This window comes from Macaca thibetana, chromosome 7 (genome assembly GCF_024542745.1).
Source record: "Macaca thibetana thibetana isolate TM-01 chromosome 7, ASM2454274v1, whole genome shotgun sequence".
Taxonomy (NCBI): Eukaryota; Metazoa; Chordata; class Mammalia; order Primates; family Cercopithecidae; genus Macaca; species Macaca thibetana.
The window spans coordinates 160376804-160400795 of NC_065584.1; the positions used below are offsets into that span (position 1 = coordinate 160376804).

The 23992-nt window shown below is 46.9% G+C and overlaps 1 protein-coding gene across 2 annotated transcripts in view; it reads right to left on the minus strand.

The window, feature by feature from the left end:
* Window positions 1–266: 266 nt before the first annotated feature.
* SNUPN (snurportin 1) overlaps window positions 267–23992 on the minus strand; it is a 214281-nt gene continuing 190555 nt past the window's right edge. For both annotated transcript variants that reach the window (XM_050799892.1, XM_050799893.1), the window contains exons 4-10: window positions 21176–21320; window positions 13096–13200; window positions 12763–12856; window positions 10733–10830; window positions 8628–8705; window positions 3666–3746; window positions 267–866 (exon numbers count right to left, since the gene is read on the minus strand). In XM_050799892.1, the coding sequence (XP_050655849.1) occupies window positions 543–866; window positions 3666–3746; window positions 8628–8705; window positions 10733–10830; window positions 12763–12856; window positions 13096–13200; window positions 21176–21320 (925 nt within the window). In that variant the 3' untranslated portion in view covers window positions 267–542. The remainder of the gene's footprint in view (window positions 867–3665; window positions 3747–8627; window positions 8706–10732; window positions 10831–12762; window positions 12857–13095; window positions 13201–21175; window positions 21321–23992) is intronic.

The window sequence follows — 23992 nt, forward strand, 5'->3', positions numbered from 1 at the left end:
TCCATTTGCATTTTATCTCTGGCAATGTCTAAACCAAAGAAAATCACACTTGTCTTCTCAGAAGAGGGAACATATTCAAATACCCAGAATTGCAGTTCCTGGTAAAACCTTTCAGCAGCAGCAACTGGAAACTCAGCAGAATCTTTGAGTCTAAAAAGAGTGAAATGGGCCAAGACTTGAACGGCCATGGTTGAAGTACCCCAGAGGACTGGGGTGGGAAGGGGAGATTCATGGCTATCTAAAGCTTAAGAACCACAAACCAGTTCTTTCTTACAAATCACATATATATATTTACATTGTGGATCTGGGATACACTTATCACAGTAGGAGCTGCTCAAATCAATCTGAATGCTACCCAATCTGGGAACTTCCCCATAACTGTTTGAGCCAGCATTTCAGATTATAGATAAGCTGTTTCCAGCCAGACTGGCTTTGGAAAGTTCACTCTAAAGAATGAAGTCACCTGTTGTCACTGTCCTCCTGCCCAGGATTCCTTTTGGGGCCGGGTACCATCCTGTGGCTCGTTAAGGAGGCTTCCCTCTTTAATTCTCCATGAGGCTTCCAGGGTGGTCTGGGCTATGGGGAGAACTCTTCAACTTGGGAGTAGAAAGGTGCTCCAACTCATAGTGCCCATTTTCAGAGGCCGTGTGTGTGAGTTTCTCCTTCATGCCTTCCTTCTGGCTCTTTTTGTGCTCCATAATCTGCTGGAGCTGGTGCCCAGCATAGTCTGGCTTGGTGGTCAGCGGCCCAGCTGGCACAGCTACACCAAGGACATCTGATACCATGTAGGGACGCAGCCAGCCCACCAAGGGAGTGCTTCCGGGGCTGTAGTGGGTCTGCTTGTGGTAGAAGAGAAGTCCATCTACCTATAAGATGGGGGGAAATTCAGGATCAAAATGACTTCTGGGGCCACATGTTTCTAGGAGAGCCTATACACACAAGGGCAGCTCTTGTGGTCCAACTCCTTTTTCTGGGTCACTGAAAGAGGAAAGAGTCCCAGCTTCTCACATATGCAGTTTCTCTAAATAAAGAAATGGCCTAGAAAACTAAATTTGAGAAAATAAAAACATTGGCTGGGCGTGGTGGCTCATGCTTGTAATCCCAGCACTCTGGAGGCTGAGGCAGGCAGATTGCTTGAGCTCAGGAGTTTGAGACCAGCCTAGGCAACATGGTAAGACCTCATTTCTACTAAAAATACAAAAAAATAGCCAGGCATGGTGGCACATGCCTGTAATCCCAGCTACTCAGGTGGCTGAGGCACCTGAACCCAGTAGGCAGAGAATGCAGTGAGCTGAGACCGCACCACTGCACTCCAGCCTGGTGACAGAGTGAGATGCTGTCTCAAAAAAAGAAAAAGAAAAGAAAAGAAAAACATAAATAGCACTTTTCTGTTTACAGAGTGCTTTCCTGCCCACTATTTCCCTATCTTACCCATGACGGTGTCTGAGAGAAGGGGCTGCTCATACTCAGGGAGTTCTGAGGACCTCCTTAAAACACACAGTGAGTAGGAAGCAGGAATTCAACTTGAACTCTGGTTTTCTGTCCCTAGATTCCACGGACTTTCCACCACTTAGGGGTCTGTTTTACGGTGGATGAGCTCTGTGCATGGAATGAAAAGCAGAGGAACTGGACAGGCCCCTCTGAGGCAGCAGACTGCTGTGTACAGGGGAAACAGGCTGTCCAGATGCCCTGCTTCCCTGGCTACCACGGGCTGCCTAAACCTCCCCCTAAACTGTGAGCCATATTCTGGGAAACAGTTTTTCTCAACGGGAAGACCTCCTCCACATTTTATTTTCTATGATTTAGTGACTCATCTCTAAAAAGCATTTATTGTCACTGGGGCATAAGGGTTATAAATAAAGATGGTATTCTTACCACCTTCTTAATTGACTGAAAGAAATGCTGGCAACTCAGCCTTTGCCATTTCCTCATTCGGGAAGCTGTGATCCTTACACAAAATTAAATCCAGTTCAAGCAAATGCTTGCAGTGACTAGGCAGTTTTTTTTGTTTTTTTTTTTAATCTTTTTTGAGACGGAGTTTCACTCTTGTTGCCCAGGCTGGAGTGGAGTGCAGTGGTGCAATCTCAGCTCAGTACAACCTCCACCTCCCAGGTTCAAGAGATTCTCCTCCCTCAAACTCCCAAGTAGCTGGGACTACAGGCATGTGCCACCACGCCTGGGTAATTTTTGTATTGTTAGTAGAGATGGGGTTTCACCATGTTGGCGAGGCTGGTCTTGAACTCCTGACCTCAGGTGATCCACCTGCTTCAGCCTCCCAAAGTGCTGGGATTACAGGTGTGAGCCACTGTGCCTGGCTAAGGCAGAATTTTTTTTTTTTTTTTTTTTTTTTTTTTTTGAGACGAAGTCTCGCTCTGTCACCCAGGCTGGAGTGCAGTGGCCGGATCTCAGCTCACTGCAAGCTCCGCCTCCCAGGTTTACGCCATTCTCCTGCCTCAGTGGCCGGATCTCAGCTCACTGCAAGCTCCGCCTCCCGGGTTTACGCCATTCTCCTGCCTCAGCCTCTGGAGCAGCTGGGACTACAGGCGCCCGCCACCTCGCCCGGCTAAGTTTTTGTATTTTTAGTAGAGACGGGGTTTCACTGTGTTAGCCAGGATGGTCTTGATCTCCTGACCTCGTGATCCGCCCGTCTCGGCCTCCCAAAGTGCTGGGATTACAGGCTTGAGCCACCGCGCCCGGCCTAAGGCAGAATTTTTAAGGGAATGATGGGCAAAGGAAAATGTGCTTGTTGAGCCTAGAGAAGGTAACTGCAGGTTCTGAGGCCGACAAGACTGTCGAGGACTTGGGAGCCTCTGGGGCTGTGAGACTTTTTATTTTTGAGACAGAGTCTTGCGCTGTTGCCCAGGCTGGAGTGCAGTGGCTCAATCTTGGCTCACTGCAACCTCTGCCTCCCAGGTTCAAGCGATTCTCCTGCCTCAGCCTCCCGAGTAGCTGGGACTACAGGCATGTGCCAATATGCCCAGTTAATTTTTGTATTTTTAGCAGAAATGGGGTTTTGCCATGTTGGCCAGGCTGGTCTTGAACTCCTGACCTCAAGTGATCCACCAGCCTCAGCCTTCCCAAGTGCTGGGATTATAGGCGTGAGCCACCGTGCCCGGCTGCTGTGAGACTTTCAGTGCTAAAACAGGGCGAGTCGTCAGCAAACTGGAATGAGGTAGTCACCTGACTCATGCGCCTGCTCAGCAAGTGCTCCCGTCCCCAGGGGCCATCTTCTTTGGTGATGAAAGGATTAGGGGGTTTGGACATTTGTTGGGGTCATTCAGTCACAGAAGCCCTTTCACTTTATAAGCAGCCACGACAGTCAAACCAGGGACCTGGGTCTCAGCTTGCAGTAGGAAGAGGCACACAAGAAGGATCTAGGCATGGGAGTCTTGCTCCTATCTGGGCCTCAGTGTCTCCATCGGTAAGATGAGGGAGTTGGACGAGCTGTCCACTGGCCCTTCCAGTGCCAGCATTCTGACTTATCCAGCAGGGGTGGAGCTCAGGCTCTGAAGGGCAGCAAGTACATCCTTTCTCCAGAATCAGCTTTCAGTCCCTTTCTGATGCTTTGACACAGCACAATCAAGGAATATTTTAAGACTTTGTGTAACCAAGTCTCTCTGCAGCCTATTATCATGTCAAGGCAATAAAGACAATGGTTTCGTTACCTCAAAAGGGAAATCCATAGACAGCACATCACACAGGCTTTCGGGAGTGCAAGGGAAATTCTTTAGCCCCACAAATTTAAACTGAAATAGAAATTAGAACAAGGAATTAGTACATGTTATAAATGATATTGGCCCAAGCAACTGAAAATCTCTGTCAGGCCGGGCATAGTGGCTCACACCTGTAATCCCAGCACTTTGGGAGGCAGACGCAGGCGGATCACCTGAGGTCAAGAGCTCAAGACCAGCCTGGCCAACATGGTGAAACCCCATCTCTACTAAAAATACAAAAATTAGCCAGGCATAGTGGCATGTGCCTGTAGTCCCAGCTACTTGGGAGGCTGAGGCAGGAAAATAGCTTGAACCCGGGAGGGGGAGGTTGTGGTGCGCTGTGATCGTGCCACTGCACTCCGGACTGGGCGACAGAGCAAGACTCCATCTCAAAAAAAGCAAAAAGAAAAGAAAATCTCTGTCAAAGAAGAAAAATCTGTAGTCCCAGCTACTTGGGAGGCTGCTGAGGTAAGAGGATCGCTTGAGCCTGAGGTCAAGGCTGCAGTAAGCTGAGATCGCGCCACTGCACTCCAGCCTGAGTGACAGAGCCAGACCCTGTCTCAAAAACCAAACCAAACCAAATTAAACCAAGCCAAAACAAAAAAACAAAGAAGAAGAGTTTTCAGTCTCATCCTTCTCTACCAATTCCCCTGTACTTACTCTCTTAACTACTAGGTCGTGGTTCCCAATCTTCCCCTTTTGTTTTAGAGATGAGATCTCACTGTCACCCACGCTGGAGAGCATTGGCACAATCACAGCTCACCGCATCCTCAAATTCCTGGGCTCAAGGATTCTCCCACCTCAGTTTCCCAGTATGTTGCGATTATAGGCATGAGCCACTGCACCCAGCCCCAACCTTCTTTAATCTACAAGAATCATCTGGGGAGTTTTTAAAAATTACTGATACTCGGGAGGCTGAGGCAGGAAAATGACGTGAACCTGGGAGGCGGAGCTTGCAGTGAGCCGAGATGGCGCCACTGTACTCCAACCTGAGCGACAGAGACTCCGTGTCTTAAAAAAAAAAAAAAAAAAAATTACTGATGCGGGCCAGGTGTGTGGCTCACACCTCTAATCCCAGCACTTTGGGAAGCCAAGGAGGGCAGACCACGAGGTCAGGAGTTCGAGACCAGCCTGACCAATATGGTGAAACCCCATCTCTACCAAAAATATAAAAATTAGCCAGGCATGGTGGCGCATACAAGTAGTCCCAGCTACTTGGGAGGCTGAGGCAGAAGAATCACTTGAACCTGGGAGATGGAGGTTGCAGTGAGCTGAGACTGCACCACTGCACTCCAACCTGAGCAACAGAGCAAGACTCTGTCTCAAAAAAAAAAAAAAAATTACTGATGCCCAGGCCCTACCCTGCGATTCTGACTGAACTGGTCTGGGGTAGGATCCAGGTTTTTGTTTTTTTGTTTTTTTTGAGACAGGGTTGCACTCTTTTACCCAGGCTGGAGTGCAGTGGCACAATCACAGCTCACTACAGCTTCAACCTCTTGGGCTCAAGTGATCCTCCCACCTCAACCTCTCAAATAGCTGGGACTCTATAGGTGCATGCCACCATGCCTAATCTGTTTTTGTATTTTTTTGTAGAGATGGGGTTCTGCTGTGTTGCCCAGGCTGGTCTCAAACTCCTGGGCTCAAGCAATCCACCTACCTCAGCCTCCCAAAGTGCTGGGATTATAGGCACATGTCACCATGCCTGGCTAATTTTTTTTGTTTGTATTTCTTTTGTAGAGACGGGGTTTTACCATGTTGCCCAGGCTGGTCTGGAACTACCGAGCTCAGGCACTCCACCTGCCTTGGCCACCCAAAGTGCTGGAATTACAGATGTGAGCCACTGTGCCTGGCCCAGGTATTTTTTTAAAAGCTCTCCAGTGGGCCAGGCGTGGTGGATCACGCCTATAATCCCAGCACTTTGGGAGGCCGAGGCAGGCGGATCACGAGGTCAGAATGAGACCATCCTGGCTAACACAGTGAAACCCCGTCCCTACTGAAAATACAAAAAATTAGCTGGGCGTGTTGGCGGGTGCCTGTAGTCCCAGTTACTCAGGAGGCTGAGGCAGGAGAATGGTGTGAACCCGGGAGGCAGAGCTTGCAGTGAGCTGAGATTGCGCCACTGCGCTCCAGCCTGGGCAACGGCGCGAGACTCCGTCTCAAAAAAAAAAAAAGCTCTCCAGTTGATTTTAACATACAGTCAGGACTGAGAACCACTGTATTATACTAGGTTGAGAGGTTGTGTGTTAATTCTCTTGGCCCCATGACAGCTACCACTAATAAAGGGCTAGTGAAATCCTTTTCACACCTGCAAGGGTTTTTAGACTGAAGCAGCATAACAAAGTGATTAGAACGACAAACTCTAAAGTCAGATTCCTTGGGTTTGAATCCCAGTCTGCCAATCATGTAACCTCCATATACTTCCATCTTGTAAAATGGGACAATAACAGCACATATCTACTTCATAGCGTCGCTGTGTGGATTCAATGAGATAATATACATAGAGCACTTAAACCAGTGCCTTAGAGAAAGCAGCCTTCCCCTTCCTCAATGCATGTTCCTCCAGGACCTAGATGATAATAACATCACTGAAAGTACTGATCATATTTATTCTCCTATAACTGGTTGTCTAATTCCCTTTAACATTTTTTTTTTTCCTGAGATGGAGTCTCGCTCTGTTGCCCAGGCTGGAGTACAGTGGCACAATCTTGGCTCACTGCAACCTCCGCCTCCTGGGTTCGAGTGGTTCTCCTGCCTCAGCCTCCCAAGTAGCTGGGATTATAGGCATGCACCACTACACCCGGCTAATTGTTTTTGTATTTAGTAGAGACAGGGTTTTGTTTTGTTTTTTTTTTGAGACTGAGTCTGGCTCTGTCGCCCAGGCTGGAGTGCAGTGGCCGGATCTCAGCTCACTGCAAGCTCCACCTCCCGGGTTTACGCCATTCTCCTGCCTCAGCCTCCCGAGTAGCTGGGACCACAGGCGCCCGCCACTTCGCCCGGCTAGTTTTTTTTTTTTTTTTTTTTTTTTTTTTTTTAGTAGAGACGGGGTTTCACCGTGTTAGCCAGGATGGTCTCGATCTCCTGACCTCGTGATCCGCCCGTCTCAGCCTCCCAAAGTGCTGGGATTACAGGCTTGAGCCACCGCGCCCGGCAGAGACAGGGTTTTGTCATGTTGGTCATACTGGTCTCGAATTCCTGACCTCAAATGACCCATCTGCCTCGGCCTCCCAAAGTGCTGGGATTACAGGCGTGAGCCACCACATCCAGCCCTTGTCTTTAACATTTTTTGTAAGCAATCCAAGCAAATACCAATCTGCAGGGCTAATAAAATGCCCTGAAAGTAGTTGTCACATATTTAAATCACTGAGTAGATAGCAAGATGCCTGGGGTATCACACTGGACTGTAAGACTTTGAGGAAGGCAGTCCCCTCTCTGAGCCTATGTTCTCATCTATAAAATGAAGGCACTGAATAGAGGAAGGCAATCTCTGCTCAGACACGAGAGCAGTGGTTCTTGAAGTGTGGGTGCCAAACCAGCTGTAGTAGTACCACCAGAGAACTTGTTAGAAATGCATATTCTCAGATCCCACCCTAGACCTACTGAATCAGAAACCCTGGGAGTGAGGACTAGGAATCTATGTTTTACCAGGCCTCCAGGTGCTGCTGATGCATGCTCAAGTTTGAGAACCAATGAACTAGAATTCTTTTTTTTTTTTTTTTTTTTGAGATGGAGTTTCGCTCTGTCACTCAGGCTGGAGTGCAATGGTATGATCTCAGCTCACTGCAACCTCCACCTCCCAGGTTCAAGCGATTCTCCTGCCTCAGCTTCCTGAGTAGCTGGGATTACAGGAGCATGCTACCACGCCCAGCTAATTTTTGTATTTTTAATAGAGACAGGGTTTTGCCATGTTGGCCAGGCAGATCTTGAACTCCTGACCGCAAGTGATCTGCCCACCTCAGCCTCCCGAAGTGCTGGGATTACAATCGTGAGCCACTGCACCTGGCCTATTTTTATTTTTTTTTTGAGACGGAGTCTTGACCGCCCAGGTTGGAGTGCAGTGACGCGATCTCAACTCACTGCAACTTCTACCTCCCAGGTTCACGTGATTCTCCTGCCTCAGCCTCCCGAGTAACTGGTATAACAGGCATGCGCCACCATGCCCGGCTAATTTTTTATATTTTTAGTAGCGATGGGGTTTCACCATGTTGGCCAGGCTGGTCGCAAACTCCTCACCTCAAGTGATCCACCTACCTTGGCCTCCTCATCCGCCTGCCTCAGCCTCCCAAAGTGCTAGGATTACCGGCATAAGCCACTGCACCCAGCCATCAATCATTATTTATTGAGTGCCTACCATGAGTATTATGTTAGGAGGACTTGTATGTAATAATTCGGTTCTTGTAACAACCCTGTTTTTCAGATGTTATTATCCTATTTTACAGATGGAAAAATCTAAGGGTAAGTGAGATTATTAACTTAACCTAGTAATAATTATTTTTAGTCTTTTTTTAGTTATTATTACTTCAATAGGTTTTTGGGGAAGAGGTAGTGTTTGGTTACATGAATAAGCTCTTTAGTGGTGATTTCTGATATTTGGTGCACTCACCACCCAAGCAGTATACACTGTGCCCAATTATCTCTCACCTCCCTTCCCCTTCTCCAGAGTTCCCAAAGTTGATTGTATCATTCTTAAGGCTTTACATCCTCATAGCTTAGCTCCCAATTATGAGTGAGAACATAGGATGTTAAATTAGTAATAAAAGCCAAAAATGGAATTCAGATCTACATGATTGATACTCTTCCCTTTATACCATGCTGCCTCAAAAAAGATCATTTTATACATAATGATTGTATTTAGATAACAGACCAATCCACACTACTCCCCATAAGGAACTCTGTGATCCTAACACCAGGTCTTACAGGATTGAGCTTGGTTTTCTCTCCCAGTCCTTCTTCTTCTGGTAACTTTGAATGCATCCAGTAGAATCGGAAATCAGTCTGCCACAGAGAAGGGAAACAGAAAGATTAAATACTTTCCGTTTCAAACTCTAATATAAACAAAAACACCCTATTCTATTTTTTTTTTTTTTTTTTTTTTTTGAGATGGAGTCTTGCTCTGTAGCCCAGGCTGGAGTACAATGGCACGGTCTCGGCTCACTGCAACCTCCGCCTCCTGAGTTCAATCGATTCTCCTGCCTCCCGAGTAGCTGGGACTACAGGCGCCCAACACCACACCCGGCTAATTTTTGTATTTTTGGTAGAGACGGGGTTTCACCATGTTGGCCAGGATGGTCTCGATTTCCTGACCTTGTGATCTCCCCACCTCGAGCCTCCCAAAGTGCTGGGATTACAGGCGTGAGCCACTGTACCTGCCGGGCCTCTTCATTCTTTTAAATTATTTTGCTTTTGGAAATTTAAAAAGGCACATAGAGTCCTTTGTTTAAATTATAAAAATATATTTGGTTTTAGTTACCAAATTTGTAGGTTGTGAATACATGTAATAAAATATCCTTCAGCAGAATTAAAGCAAAATATGTTCTAGATTGAATTTATGTTCTGAGTTGTAGGCTAGGTTCTGCATTTGGGCAAGATACTTAAGACCCGTGCTTCTTAACATCTCAGCTTCCGTATCTATATGTCAAGGACAGGCCAGGTGCAGTGGTTCATGCCCAGCACTTCGGTAGGCCAAGGCGGGTGGATCACTTGAGGTCAGGAGTTCAAGACAGCCTGGCCAACATGGTGAAACGCTGTCTCTACTAAAAATGGAAAAATTAGCTGGGTGTGGTGGCAAGCGCCTGCAATCCCAGCTACTCAGGAGGCTGAGGCAGGAGAATTGCTTGAACCCAGGAAGCAGAAGTTGCAGTAAGCCAGATCGCACCACTGCACTCCAACCTGGGTGACAGAGTGAGACTCCGCCTCAAAGAAAAAAAAAGGATAATAATAGTACTTACCTTACAATAAGGAGGTGTTGTAAGGGATTTAATGAGCTAATGCACAAAGCGCTTAGCAATGCACATCTTGATTGTTATTGTTTGAATGAGATGCACTTTAGAATTCTGACTGCCAACACCTAGCGTGTTTCGGAAACCTAGTGTGCAGGAATGGCTTAGAAAGAAGCAGACTATGGCAACAGGCTGCATGAAGATCACTGGAGGCCTGTTCACACATCGGCCTCGGGCCCATGGCTTCTGGTTCAGCAGGTCTGAGAATGTGCATTTCTACAACGTTCTGATATGCCTGGTCTGGAGACTACACATTGAGAACCACTATAATAAACTAATTGACAGGGAGCAAAAGGAAGTACAAAAACCCCCAAACCCACTATTATACAACTGGGACAATGATGGGGAGAGTGTTGTTAACAGGGATGGAGGCCTGTGGGGTTCACTCAGCCTCACCTGATGACTGCTGCTGTTACCTATTAAGAATCAGCAATAGTAAAATGTTGGGGGTATGGTGAAACTAAAGGGGAGAATATTGGGGCCTCTCTTCACTTAAAAAGTCTCCTCCTAGAGCTAACCTTTGAGATTTGAGGTTCTGGGTCATACCAAGGAGGCCCTGCCATTTTCAGGGTCAGGATGTGGTTGGTGAAGGAGTGGAGGTTGCAGGAGTCTAGTAGATGGTGACTTACATTCAATTCCACCTTCTCTTCCTGGGGCTGCCTGCACAAAGTGGCACCCCCACCCCCTTGCCCCACAATCTTCACTGCCAGAAATCCTCCCATACTCTGGAGAGAGATAAGGGGGTGGGTGCAGCTGCTACCAAGTCCCAGCCTACACCCCTGCCGTTTCTCTCTTTCCTCCTCTCAAGAACTGCATGTTTCTCTTAGTTCCTCCTATTTCTCTTTTAAAACTAAGCTAATTTAAACACACTCAAAGATGCAGGGAGCGTTAGATAATGTTCTTGATACACCACATCCTGTACACACCAAGAAGTTGGTCACGTACCAAACCCACATGCTGAGCTGTTTTCCCGGGAGGAGAGGAGAAGACAGGAAGAGCCATGAGGGGAGGATCCATCCCTACCTGGCAATCATAAAAAGGGTGTCCCCGCCAGCACATCACATCCAGAACGTAGTAGGTCTGGTTTACCTCACTGTAAATGCAATCTAGAATGGTGTAGTCTGGGGACACAAAGCAGAAAGTTAGCACAGAGTTCTTCTTCCAACCAGGTTCCTTCCACCACAACCTAGGGAGCCCCATCCTAGAGGCTCCAGTCCAACAATCCTCAGTGCTTGCAGCAGTCACTGGCACTAAGGACTAAGGATTCACTGGGGAGAGAACCCTGCCTGGCTACCAGCTACAGCTTCATGGTGACTTGGGGTAAGACAGCACAAGACGGATCAAGGCAAACCTTAAGCAAAGTGAGAATTCTGAAGTTTTAGATAAACTGGCACATTTACTCACCTCAGAGAGGTTTAAAAGCAAGTCATCTTCCATTTTAGTTTACAACTGCTTTTTGAGTTTCTATCATAGGCACTGTGTTATGTGGGGAATATTAACTATAAATATTCCCTGCCTTTAAGGAAATTACCATTTGGTTAAGGGGATAAGATGATCACGGAAGAAAGAACTAAGAGTTAAATTACAGAGCTCATACTAACAGCAACAGGAGTTCCAGAAAGAGAAGTCTGGAGCAGCAGGAAATGCTTCAAGGGAGAGACGCAATACAAATAAGAGTCTTCTGGGACCAGGAGGGTTTAAACAACACGGCAGAGAGGTGAAGAGAGGGCATTTCAGACCCATGTACTGATGTGGCATGAGCAAAGGCCCAGAGGCAGAATGAACTGGGCACATGAGGGGAGGCAAGTCAGCTGAACAGAAGGTGGGTATAACGAGTAGGGAAGACATGGGATGGGGGGACAAAGCCTGCATGTGAAAGGCACTAAACACCAGTAAAGAAGTCAGATCTAGGCCGGGTGCAGTGGCTCACACCTGTAGTCCCAGCACTTTGGGAGGCGGAGGCAGGCAGATGGCTCTGAGCCCAGGAGTTCCAGACCAGCCTGGGCAACATGGCAAAACCCCATCTCTACCAAAAGTACAAAAAATTAGCCGGGCGTGGTGGCGCACTCCTGTACTCCCAGTTACTCAGGAAGTTGAGGTGGGAGGATCACTTGAGCCTGACAGGTAACGGCTGCAGTGAGCTGTGATCATGCCCCTGAACCCGAGCCTGGGCCACAGAGTGAGACCATGTAAAAAAATAAAAAAGAGAAGTCTGGGCTCAGTACAGAGGACATGAGGAACTTCCAAAGGAGCCTGAGCAGGTAGAGAAGAAAGCAAGCCTAGATCTGTCAATTCCTGCCTGAATAACCATGGGTAAGTTATTTCTCCTCCATGACCTTAGTCCACTTAGCTAGGCCCAGTGGGGAGGAAGAAGCTAAGGTTACAACAATGAGAAAGGAGAAAAGGGAGTTTGGCAGGGAAGCGCCAGCATCAGTTGACTGTACCATTATAAAGCTTGGTATTCTCCAAGGGACATTTCCCCCCAAATCTGCATCTGTTGTCTCGTAATAGAAGTCCAAAGACATGCTGACCTTAATTCAGGAATTTATGGACCATCAGGCCTCATGGGACTGCATTTATTCTGTACCTGAGGAGGCTTGACCTTGAAGGGGAGGTGCTTGGTCCAGGGACCAGGATGGTGTCTACATGCAGTTTCAAAGATAAGCTTTCAGGCCAGGTGCAGTGGCTCACACCTGTAATCCCAGGAATTTGGGAGGCCAAGGTGGGCAGATCACTTTGAGGCCAGGAGTTCAAAACCAGCCTGGCCAAAATGGTGAAACCCAGTCTCTACTAAAAGTACAAAAATTAGCCGGGTGCAGTGGCGAACGCCTATAATCCCAGCTACTCAGGAGGCTGAGGCAGGAGAATCACTTGAACCTGGGAGGCAGAAGTTACAGTGAGCCAACATTGTGCCACTGCACTCCAGCTTGGGCGACAAAGTGAGACTCTGTCTCAAAAAACAAAAAAAAACAAAGATAAATTATCAAAGTGGGTCTTTAAAGCACATTACACTGTCTTTTACTGATTAATAAGTAGACACTCTATGTAGGTACCTTTTGCTGTTGAGTTTCGCCTATTGCCTCCTGGCAGAAGGGAAGAAAACCTGTTGACACAGTAGCCACTCTTGGTGTAGGCACTGGTAGAACCCTGCGTGGAGAGAAAGTTACCATTCTCATTAGACCTCAAGGTCTCCTCGCCCTCTTGCTTCCTCATTCTGCAGGAATGTTACTGGACCAAAGATGACTCTCAACAAATCCTTCCTGCAGGACAGTGTTTCAAGCTCCACTCCAGGCACAGCTGTTGTGGTGGATGAGGAAAATGGAGCAACAAACAATCCCTCCCACTACAGACTAGGCCTACTGGCATGGGGGCAGACAGTTACTCACCCTGGAGGCCACAATAAGAGCTCTTTTTCCAACAGGGCACACGACCACAATCCATTCCCGCCCCAAATCTGAAGGAACGTCAATTAACCACTCAGAAAGCATCAACTGGAAATGCAAAAAATAGTGTTAAAGATCAGCAAAGGTGTGCTACTTGAATGTCTACAATGTCAAGGCATTCATATCCTGTGTGTATATTAAAAACCCGAGTGAAAGAATGAGGGCAGAGAGTTGGACATGGTGGCTCACACCTGTAATCCCAACACTTTGGGAGGCTGCAGCAGGTGGATCACCTGAGGTCAGGAGTTCGAGACCAGCTTGGCCAACATAGTGAAATCCCGTCTCTACTAAAAAATACAAAAACTTAGCTGGGTGTGGTGGCAGGCACCTGTAATCCCAGCTACTAGGAAGGCTGAGGCAGGAGAATTGCTTGAACCCAGGAGGCAGAGGTTGCAGTGAGCAAAAATGGCACCATTGCACTCCAGCCAGGGCAACAAGAGCGAAACTCCGTCTCAAAAAAAAAAAGAATGAGGGCAGAAAAGGCTGACAGTGGCACCTCCATCCCATGTGCTCTAGGGAGTTGGTTGTGTCTCCTGCACAGCTGACAGGATGATGGGGGCCACTGACTGTGAATTTCGGCTTCTCTCCTCCATCTCCACCTGCACCCACACCATGCTTACTGCCTCACCTCCCGGGTCAGGGTGATGAACGCTCTTCCTTTCCTTACTTTGTCCATCTCCTCCTATCATCATTACTATTATGTTCCATGGTCACATCTCAGAGATGAATAAGATCCCTGACCTTGAGATGCTCTTCGACTAGACCAGCATTTCCCAAACTGATGCCCCAAATACGGTACTAAAGGATGTTAGGAAATCTGCCTTAAAAAACAAAACAACACCAAACCAAACCAACAAAAACAGTGATGTGGTGAAATTAATTTGGGAAGACAAACTCTTCCACTCAGTCTCTTCCATCTGTAAAGACTTTGTCCCATGGGCCGGGCGCGGTGGCTCACACCTGTAGTCCCAGCACTTTGGGAGGCCAAGGTGGGCGAATCATGAGGTCAAGAGATCGAGACTATTCTGGCCAACATGGTGAAACCCCGTCTCTACCAAAAATACAAAAATTAGCTGGGCGTGTTGGCGGGCACCTGTAATCCTAGCTACTCAGGTAGCTGAGGCAGGAGAATAGTTTGAACCCAGGAGGCGGAGGTTGCAGTGAGCCAAGTTCATGCCACTGCACTCCAGCCTGGCAACAGCGCGAGACTTCATCCCAAAAAGAAAAAAAAAAGACTTTGTCCCATCAATTAATCCCTCCCATTGAATCTTTCATTTCTCCTTCCCTTTAGACACTCACTCCCAGTCTTAAAAAAAAAAAACTTTTTGTGGCCGGGCGCAGTGGCTCATGCCTATAATCCCAGAACTTTGAGAGGCCAAGGAGGGCAGATCACGAGGCCAAGAGATCAAGACCATCCTGGCCAACAGGGTGAAACCCCGTCTCTACTGAAAATACAAAAATTAGCTGGGCGTGGTGACGTGCACCTGTAGTCCCAGCTACTCAGGAGGTTGAGGCAAGAGAATCACTTGAAGCTGGGAGATGGAGGTTGCAGTGAGCCGAGATCGCACCACTGCACTACAGCCTGGCAACAGAGCGAGACTCTGTCTCAAAAAAAAACTTTTTGTCACTCAGCATTTCTGCTGAGCTACTCCACTTTCTCCTAGTTTAAAACTACCTAATACTTCTTGATGCTGCCTTCCTGCTCACTCTGACAGTCACAGTCCAGATTTGCTACCCACAGTCCTACTGAAGGCCCTCAGTGACCTCTTCCCATACCTCTTCCTTTTTTTTTTTTTTTTTTTTGAATTGGCGTCTCACTCTGTCGCCCTAAGCTGGAGTGCTGTGGCACAATCTCACTTCACTGCAACCTCCACCTCCCGGGTTCAAGCGATCCTCCCATCTCAGCCTCCCTAGTAGCCGGGACTACAGGCACACGCTGTAGACTCCGTCTCAAAAAAAAATGAGCCCGGCTCATTTTTGTATTTTTAGTAGAGACAGGGTTTTACCATTTTGGCCAGGCTGGTCTCGAACTCCTGACCTCAGGTGATCCACCCACCTCGGCCTCCCAAAGTGCTGGGATTACAGGTATGAGCCACCAAGCCTGGCCTCCCATACTTCTTCCTTATCCTTCCCACTCTACTCCTTGCCCTATATAATGCTACCAGCCACATCTTTCTTCTTGACACACGTTCTCTTGGCCCCATGACATAGCACTACTCTGTTTTTCCCTCTAAACATTCCTCCACACACTCCCCCAAAATATGTAATCTTCAGGGGGCTGTTTTAGGTCCCCCTTTTCTCTTAGATGCTGTCCCCATTAGGGGTGGATCTCATCTATTTCTATAGCTTCACTTGTTACTTCTAAGAGGATGCCTCCTAATGCTCCTTCATCTCCAGACTTCTTTCCTCCACACCCACCTATATTGCCAGATGTCTGTTTGGTATCTCTTTCTCTGTTTGTCTCCTCTGCACCTAAAACTCAGTATATCCAAAATGGAATTAACTACCTTCTGTTGCCTAAGTACTTCCACCCCTGAAACACCTACCCTTCCCTTCTGTATCTCATAACCTTGTTAATGGCATCACCACTCTGTTACTGAATCTTAGATTTTAAGCATAATCTAGACAAATTAGACTACATCAAAATTTAAAAATTCTGTGCTGCCAACAATATCACCAAGAAGACAAAAAGAATGAAAGAAAATATGTGCAAATCATGTATCTGATAAGGAACTTGTATCTAGAATATATTAAAAACTCTTGGCCGGGCGCGGTGGCTCAAGCCTGTAATCCCAGCACTTTGGGAGGCCGAGACGGGTGGATCACGAGGTCAGGAGATCGAGACCATCCTGGCTAACACAATGAAACCCCGTCTCTACTAAAAATACAAAAAAATTAGCCGGGCGAGGTGGCGGGCACCTGTAGTCCCAGCTACTCGGGAGGCTGAGGCAGGAGAATGGCGTAAACCCGGGAGGCGGAGCTTGCAGTGAGCCGAGATAGTGCCACTGCACTCCAGCCTGGGCGACAGAGCGAGACTCCGTCTCAAAAAACAAAAAAAAAACAAAAAAAAACCAAACTCTTATAGTTCAATAATAAAAAGATAAATACTCAATTAAAAAATGAGGCAGGCAGATCACGAGGTCAGGAGATCAAGACCATCCTGGCTAACACGGCGAAACCCCATCTCTACTGAAAATACAAAAACAAATTAGCCAGGCGTGGTGGCGGGTGCCTGTAGTCCCAGCTGCTTGGGAGGCTGAGGCAGGAGAATGGCGTGAACCCAGGAGGCGGAGCTTGCAGTGAGCCGAGATCGCGCCACTGCATCCAGCCTGGGCGACACAGCGAGACTCCGTCTAAAAAGAAGAAGAAAAAAAAAAAAAGGGCAAAGGGTAAAGGATTTGAATACACATTTCTCCAAAGAAGACATACAAATAACCAACACGCACAAGAAAACATGTTTAACATCAGGCCAGCGCAGTGGCTCACGCCTGTAATCCCAGCACTTTGGGAGGTTGAGGTGGGCAGATCACAAGGTTGGGAGTTCAAGACCAGCCTGGACAATATGGTGAAACCCCATTTCTACTAAAAATACAAAACTTAGCCGGATGTGGTGGCAGGGGACTGTAGTCCCAGCTACTTGGGAGGCTGACACAGGAGAATTACTTGAACCCAGGAGGCAGAGGTTGCAGTGAGCTGAGATCGTGCCATGGCACTTCAGCCTGGGGGAGAGAGCGAGACTCCATCTCAAAAAAAAAAAAAAAAAAAAAAAAAGATGTTTAACATCATTAGTCACTAGGGAAATACAAATCAAAACCACAAGACACCACTTCACACCCACTAAAATGGCTATACTTTAAAGGATGGACAATAACAAGTGTTGGCAAAGCTGTGGAGAAATTGGAATACTTACATGTTGCTGGTGGGAATGTAAAGTAGTGGAGTCACTTTGGAGAACAGTCTAGCACTTCCTCAAAAGGTTAAACAGAGTTATCATATATAGACCCAGGAATTCCACTTCCAGATATATACACAAGAGAAATGAAAACATATGCTCACACAAAAACTTGTAGTACATGAATGTTAATAAGGGCATTATTTGGCCAAGTGCAGTAGCTCACACCTGTAATCCCAGCACTTTGGGAGGCCAAGGTGGGTGGATCAGCTCAGGTCACAAGTTTGAGACCAGCCTGGTCAACATGGTGAAACCCGCGTCTCTACTAAAAGTATAAAAAGTAGCTGGGTGTGATGGCGCACACCTGTAATCCCAGCTACTAGGGAGGCTGAGGCAAGAGGATCACTTGAACTCAGGACATGGAGGCTGCAGTGAGCCAAGAACATGCCACTGTACTCCAGCCTGGATGACAGAGTGAGACTCTACCTCAAAAAAATAAATAAAATAAATTTAAAAATCAAATAAAAATGGCATTATTCATAACAGCCAAAAAGTGGGAGCATCTCAAATAGCCATAAACTGAAGAATGAATAAACGAAATGTAGTCTATCCATACAGTGGAATATTATTTGGTAATAAAAAGGAGTGAAGTACTGATACATGGTACAACATGATGAACCTTGGAAACCTCATGCTAAGTAAAAGAAGCCAGTAACAGAAGTCCACATATTATATGATTCCCTTTCTATGAAATGTCCAGAATAGGCACAGAAAGTAGATTAGTGATTAGGGGCTACAGGGAAGAATGGAGAGTGACACTAATTAGTATGGGGGTTTCTTTTGGGGATAAGGAAAATGTTCTAGAATTAAATAGTGGTGATGGTTGCACAGTCTTGTGACTACACTAGGGCACTGAGTCAGGTTTATTATAGTGATCTGCTGTTTCATGGCCTGAACTTCACCCTGGCTGGTCTGGGGTGGCTGGGCAGGCTCACTTTATTCAAAAACATTAAACTACACAATAAAAATAGGCAAATTGTATGGTATATGAATTATATCTCAATATAACTGTTTAAAAAATAGTCGTAGCAGCTAATACTTGTGGGGCAGTTATGGGCTCTGGACTAGGTATTTAAGGTACATTAGCATTATTTCATTTAATCCTCCTACCAATCCTGTGTGATAAGTACTATTACTATCCCCTATTTTACAGATAAGAAACCAAAGACTTAGAGTGGTTAAAATATCTTGCTTAAGGTCAACACAGAGCCTAGCTTTGAGATCAGATCTATGTGACCTCAAAGCTTACATCCTTGACCACTTCTTATACTGCCTCTCATATCCAGTCCACTGCTAAGTTCTTCTATTCTATCTGGCAACATTTATTTTTTATTTATTTTATTTATTTTTTATAGAGATGGGATCTTCATATGCTGCCCAGGCTGGTCTCAAACTCCTGGCCTCAAGCAATCCTCCTGCCTTGGCCTCCCAAAGTGCTGGGATTACAAGTGTGAGATACTATACCTGGCCTCCCTGCATATATATATATACATATATATATATATATATGTTTGTTTGTTTTGAGATAGACTATAGTTTTGTCACCCAGGCTGGAGTACAATGGCATGATCTCGGCTCACTGCAGCCTCCACTTCCCAGGTTCAAGTGATTTTCTGCCTCAGCCTCCCGAGTAGCTGGGATTACAGGCACCCACCACACTTGGCTAATTTTTGTATTTTTAATAGATGGGGTTTCACCACGTTGGCCGGGCTGGCCTCGAATTCCTGGTCTTAGCCTCCCAAAGTGCTGGGATTACAGGTGTGAGCCACTGTGCCCGGCCCCTACACATATTTTTGAGGCCTGTTACATCTCTTCTGCCATACTCCTTCCCCTAACTCTATGACACTCCACCCTAACTGGACTGCAAACTGCTCCTGGGCACACCATATACTCCTTTCCCGCTTCTGGGCCTCGTGCTCAGCCTGTTTGTTCCCACTGCCTGGAATGCCCTAAAATGCACTGCACTTCTATATATTAATGTCCTACTTACCCTTCAAGGCTGCCTCTTCCTTCATGAACCCTTCTCTGATTTCACGCCCCCTCCTTCCTCCCTGGTTGGAATCTCACTTTTTTTTTTTTTTTAGATGGAGTCTTGCTGTGTCACCCAGGCTGGAGTGCAGTGGCGTGATCTCAGCTCACTGCACGCTCCGCCTCCCAGGTTCAAGCGATTTTCTGCCTCAGCTTCCCAAGTAGCTGGGACTACAGGCACCTGCCACCACGCCCGGTTAACTTTTTTTTGTATTTTTAGTAGAGACAGGGTTTCACTGTGTTACTTTTTGATAGCACAAAACATCTTCTACACCTATTCTAGGAGTACAGGGGCTATTTCTGCTCCACATCTATCTTCCCATGTCATAGCATAGTTTAACACAGAGCAGGTCTTTCAATAACGCTTACTGAACAAAACTGAATTGTACTTTGTCACAGAGGATGTTATCTATACTGTATTTGGGGTAAAGAAACGGGCTGTGGGAGTGCATGCAAGAACCATATTCCATTGTTTTTTATTTAGAGATGGGGTCTCGCCGGGCGCAGTGGCTCACGCCTGTAATCCCAGCACTTTGGGAGGCTGAGGTGGGGTGGATCACCTGAGGTCAGGAGTTCGAGACCCACCTGGCCAACATGGTGAAACCCTGTCTCTAGGCCGGGCGCGGTGGCTCAAGCCTGTAATCCCAGCACTTTGGGAGGCCGAGGCGGGTGGATCACGAGGTCAGGAGATCGAGACCATCCTGGCTAACATGGTGAAACCCCGTCTCTACTAAAAATACAAAAAACTAGCCGGGCGTGGTGGCGGGCGCCTGTAGTCCCAGCTACTTGGAGGCTGAGGCAGGAGAATGGCATAAACCCGGGAGGCGGAGCTTGCAGTAAGCCGAGATCGCGCCACTGCACTCCAGCCTGGGTGACACAGCGAGACTCCGTCTCAAAAAAAAAAAAAAAAGAAACCCTGTCTCTACTAAAAATACAGAAAAGTAGCCAGGAGTGGTGGCAGGCGTCTGTAATCCCAGCTACTCAGGAGGCTGAGGCAGGAGAACTGCTTGAACCCAGGAGGCAGAGGCTGCAGTGAGCCAAGATTGCACCGCTGCACTCCAGCCTGGGCAACAAGAGTGAAACTCCATCTCGAAAAAAAAAAAAAAAAAGAGATGGGGATCTCACTATGTTAGCCAGGTTGGTCTTGAACTCCTGGCTTCAAGTAATCCTCCCACCTTGGCCCCCCAAACTGTTGAGATTACAGGTATGAGCCACCACACTCAGGCCCAGGAACCATATTCTAAAGGCAGGGGAGAATTCTGAGATGACAAGATACTTGGGTTCTAGACGCAAGTATATGATAGCAGGGTAGACCTCTCTCCCAACTTGGACCCATACCCTGCTTCCTGAAATACCTGAGCTGCCTGGAACACAAGAACAGTCTCTCCCCATGCTTCTTTCCCTATGGTACCACAGCCATGTTGGTTTCCTCTCCAGATCTAAAAGGGCACTGAGTCAGGTTTATTATAGTGATCTGCTGTTACATGGCCTGAACCTCACCTTGGCCAACTGGCTGGTCTGGGGTGGCTGGGCAGGCTCGCTTTATTCAAGAGCAGCTATACTTCCCACCTGCCACCGCCTGAGTGTGAAATTTCAAAACTGGCCTCATAGTACACTGCCTGGGAAAGATTCTACCACCCAGAGAAGTGGAAGGAGTCAGTGGTAGTCTGGGCAGGCCCCATCCAGAACAGTTGTGCAGTGACAACTAAAAAAAATGACAAGGACAAGGAGTCTGTTACTATATCGATAGCTCAGGGACTTTCTGCAGTGGGCTGGCAGCCTTTGGTAACAGCATAGACTAATAGTTCCCAAACCCCACCACCCACAGACTCCATCAGTGATTCCTAGTCAGTCCATAGCACAGTAAGCCATCTCTTCTTATCATCCCATACGCTCTATGTACATTGGCATGTTCTTTGCAGTTCCTATTCCTTTTCCCTGCCTCATTCTCCTCTCTTTATGACAGCATTTATTTCAGTGGGCTTTGACTGCATAGTAAAGGGAGTGAGATTAGTTGGGTCTAATCTTCTCTGGACCACTTACTTGATTAGCATAGCGTTTTGGTAACTTCTTGACAGTGTCAATGTCCATTTCTTCATCATCTTTCTTATCTTCTTCCTCACTCTCCATCCCTGTCCAGTCATCTTCAGCCAGTCTTCTGGCATGGTTCACATAATCCAGCCGCTTGCTGGAAGGAAAAAAAAGGCATAAGGACAGATCTTTTTTTTTTTTTTTTTTTTAAGACAGGGTCTCACTCTGTTGCCCAGGCTGGAATGGTGCAATCTCAGCTCACTGCAGCCTCGACCTCCTGGGCTCAAGTGATCTTCCCACCTCAGCTTCCGGAGTAGGTGGGACTACAGGCACATACCACCACCCCTGGCTAATTTTTGTATTTTTTGTAGAGATGGGGTTTCACCATGTTGCCCAGGCTGGTCGCAAACTCCTGGCTTCAAGTGATCTGCCTACCTCAGCCTCCCAAAGTGCTGGGATTATTAGGCACAAGCCACCACGTCTGGCCAGGGCAGGTCTTTATGTCTTCTAGGAAGATGCCCTATAATGCGACACATTTAATTCGAAAGCTCCAAATTTGGGAGCAGCTTAGGGATTCTGGTGGAAGTAAGAAATGATGGAATCTCCTTTGCAAGGCTAAACCAGTGACTGCCCCCTCAAAATCCTAAATAGGGAAACCCCCTCTGAATACACTCAGTCTTCCTCAGAGTTTCCTAAGAATGCAAAATAAAATATCTAAAGAAATTTCCAAGGTTCACTAGCTGGAAAGGCTAATTTCACCCCTACCCCATCCCACCCCAGATGAGAGCTGACACCTTCCTGCCTAACAGACAGCTCATCCAAAGACCCCAGGGATGGAAGAGAAGAGCCACTGAGATGTAGTGAGAAGTCTAAAGCAAGGACAGCTTCTGGAGATTTCTGCTTTATACACCTTTTTTGTTTTTAAAGAGAACTTTTTCTTTTGTAGGGACTGTAGGTGTATGCCACTGTGCCCAGCTTATACAGCTTTCTCAGAAGCCTGGTCTTTCTCCAGTTCCTGTCTAACTTTCAAAAAAGGCCACTTAGTTTACAATTTAATATATTTTATTTATTTGTTTCCCTTTATCATTATCTTGTTTTAAAACAACACATGCTAGAAAGTTTGGGAAACTGAATAGAAAAAAAAAGAACTTTTTGGAACCTAATTGTTTCAAAGTGATTTGGAAATACCACATAACCTCCCACACTTGATTTCTTCAATGCTAAGGCAGGAATTCCACCACTGAGGCAGTGAAACCAACATAGCTGGTTTCTCTTAAACACATACATGTTCATGCTCACTACAAAAAGGCACACACCGGCCGGGCGCGGTGGCTCAAGCCTGTAATCCCAGCACTTTGGGAGGCCGAGATGGGCGGATCACAAGGTCAGGAGATCGAGACCATCCTGGCTAACACGGTGAAACCCCGTCTCTACTAAAAAATACAAAAAACTAGCCGGGCGACATGGCGGGCGCCTGTAGTCCCAGCTACTCGGGAGGCTGAGGCAGGAGAATAGCGTAAACCCAGGAGGCGGAGCTTGCAGTGAGCTGAGATCCGGTCGCTGCACTCCAGCCTGGGCGGCAGAGCGAGACTTCGTCTCAAAAAAAAATTAAAAAAAAAAAAAAAAAAAAAAAAAAGGCACACACCAGAGAGAACATATGAAAGCACAATGGTCTTTTATCTCGAGAATAAAAGAGCTGGTATATTTGTACATGTGTGAAAGAAAGTCTGCCTGTGGTTATTTCCTGAGCATTGTCTGTCATCACAAAAGAAGAAAACTGCCCAGACGCCCATCAGGAAGGACTGGCTAGATGGCATTATGAAGTATCCATTCCATGGAATACCTGGCACCATGAAAAAGGAATGATGTGGTACTTTATGAACTGATATAGAATTTCTCCCCCAAAACACCACTAAATAAATGTGCAGAACAGTATATAGTATACTGCTACTTGTGTTTAAAAAAAAAAAAAAGGCCAGGCGCAGTGGCTCCTGCCTGTAATCCCAGCCCTTTGGGAGGGTGAATTGGTCAGACCATTGAGCTTACGAGTTCAAAATTGGCTTAGGCAACATAGTGAAATTCTGTCTCTACCAAAAATATAAAAATTAGCTGGGTGTGGTGGCCTGTGCCAGTGGTCCCAGCTACTTGGGGGGCTGAGGTTGCAGTAAGCCAAGATCATGCCACAGTACTCAGCCTGGGTGACAGAGTTTAAAAAAAAAAAAAAAAAAAAAGGCCAGGCACGGTGGCTCAAGCCTGTAATCCCAGCACTTTGGGAGGCCGAGACGGGCGGATCACGAGGTCAGGAGATCGAGACCATCCTGGCTAACATGGTGAAACCCCATCTCTACTAAAAAATACAAAAAAACTAGCCGGGCGAGGTGGTGGGCGCCTGTAGTCCCAGCTACTTGGGAGGCTGAGGCAGGAGAATGGCGTAAACCCGGGAGGTGGAGCTTGCGTGAGTCGAGATCCGGCCACTGCACTCCAGCCTGGGTGACAGAGTGAGACTCCGTCTCAAAAAAAAAAAAAAAAAAAAGCTTTTATACATATATTACCACACACACTTGCTCATATATACATAGAATATCTTCAGAAGGGCCGGTCGTAGTGGCTCACATCTGAAATCCCAGCACTTTGGGAGGTCAAGGTGGGAGGATCAGTTGAGCCTAGGAGTTCAAGATCAGCCTGAGCAACAGAGGGAGACCCTATACCTACAAAATATTAAAAAATTAGCCAGGTGCTATGGAGTGTGCCTGTAGTCCCACCTACTTCAGAGGCTGAGGTGGGAGGATCACTTGAGCCTGGGAAGTTGAGGCTGCAGTGAGCCAGGAT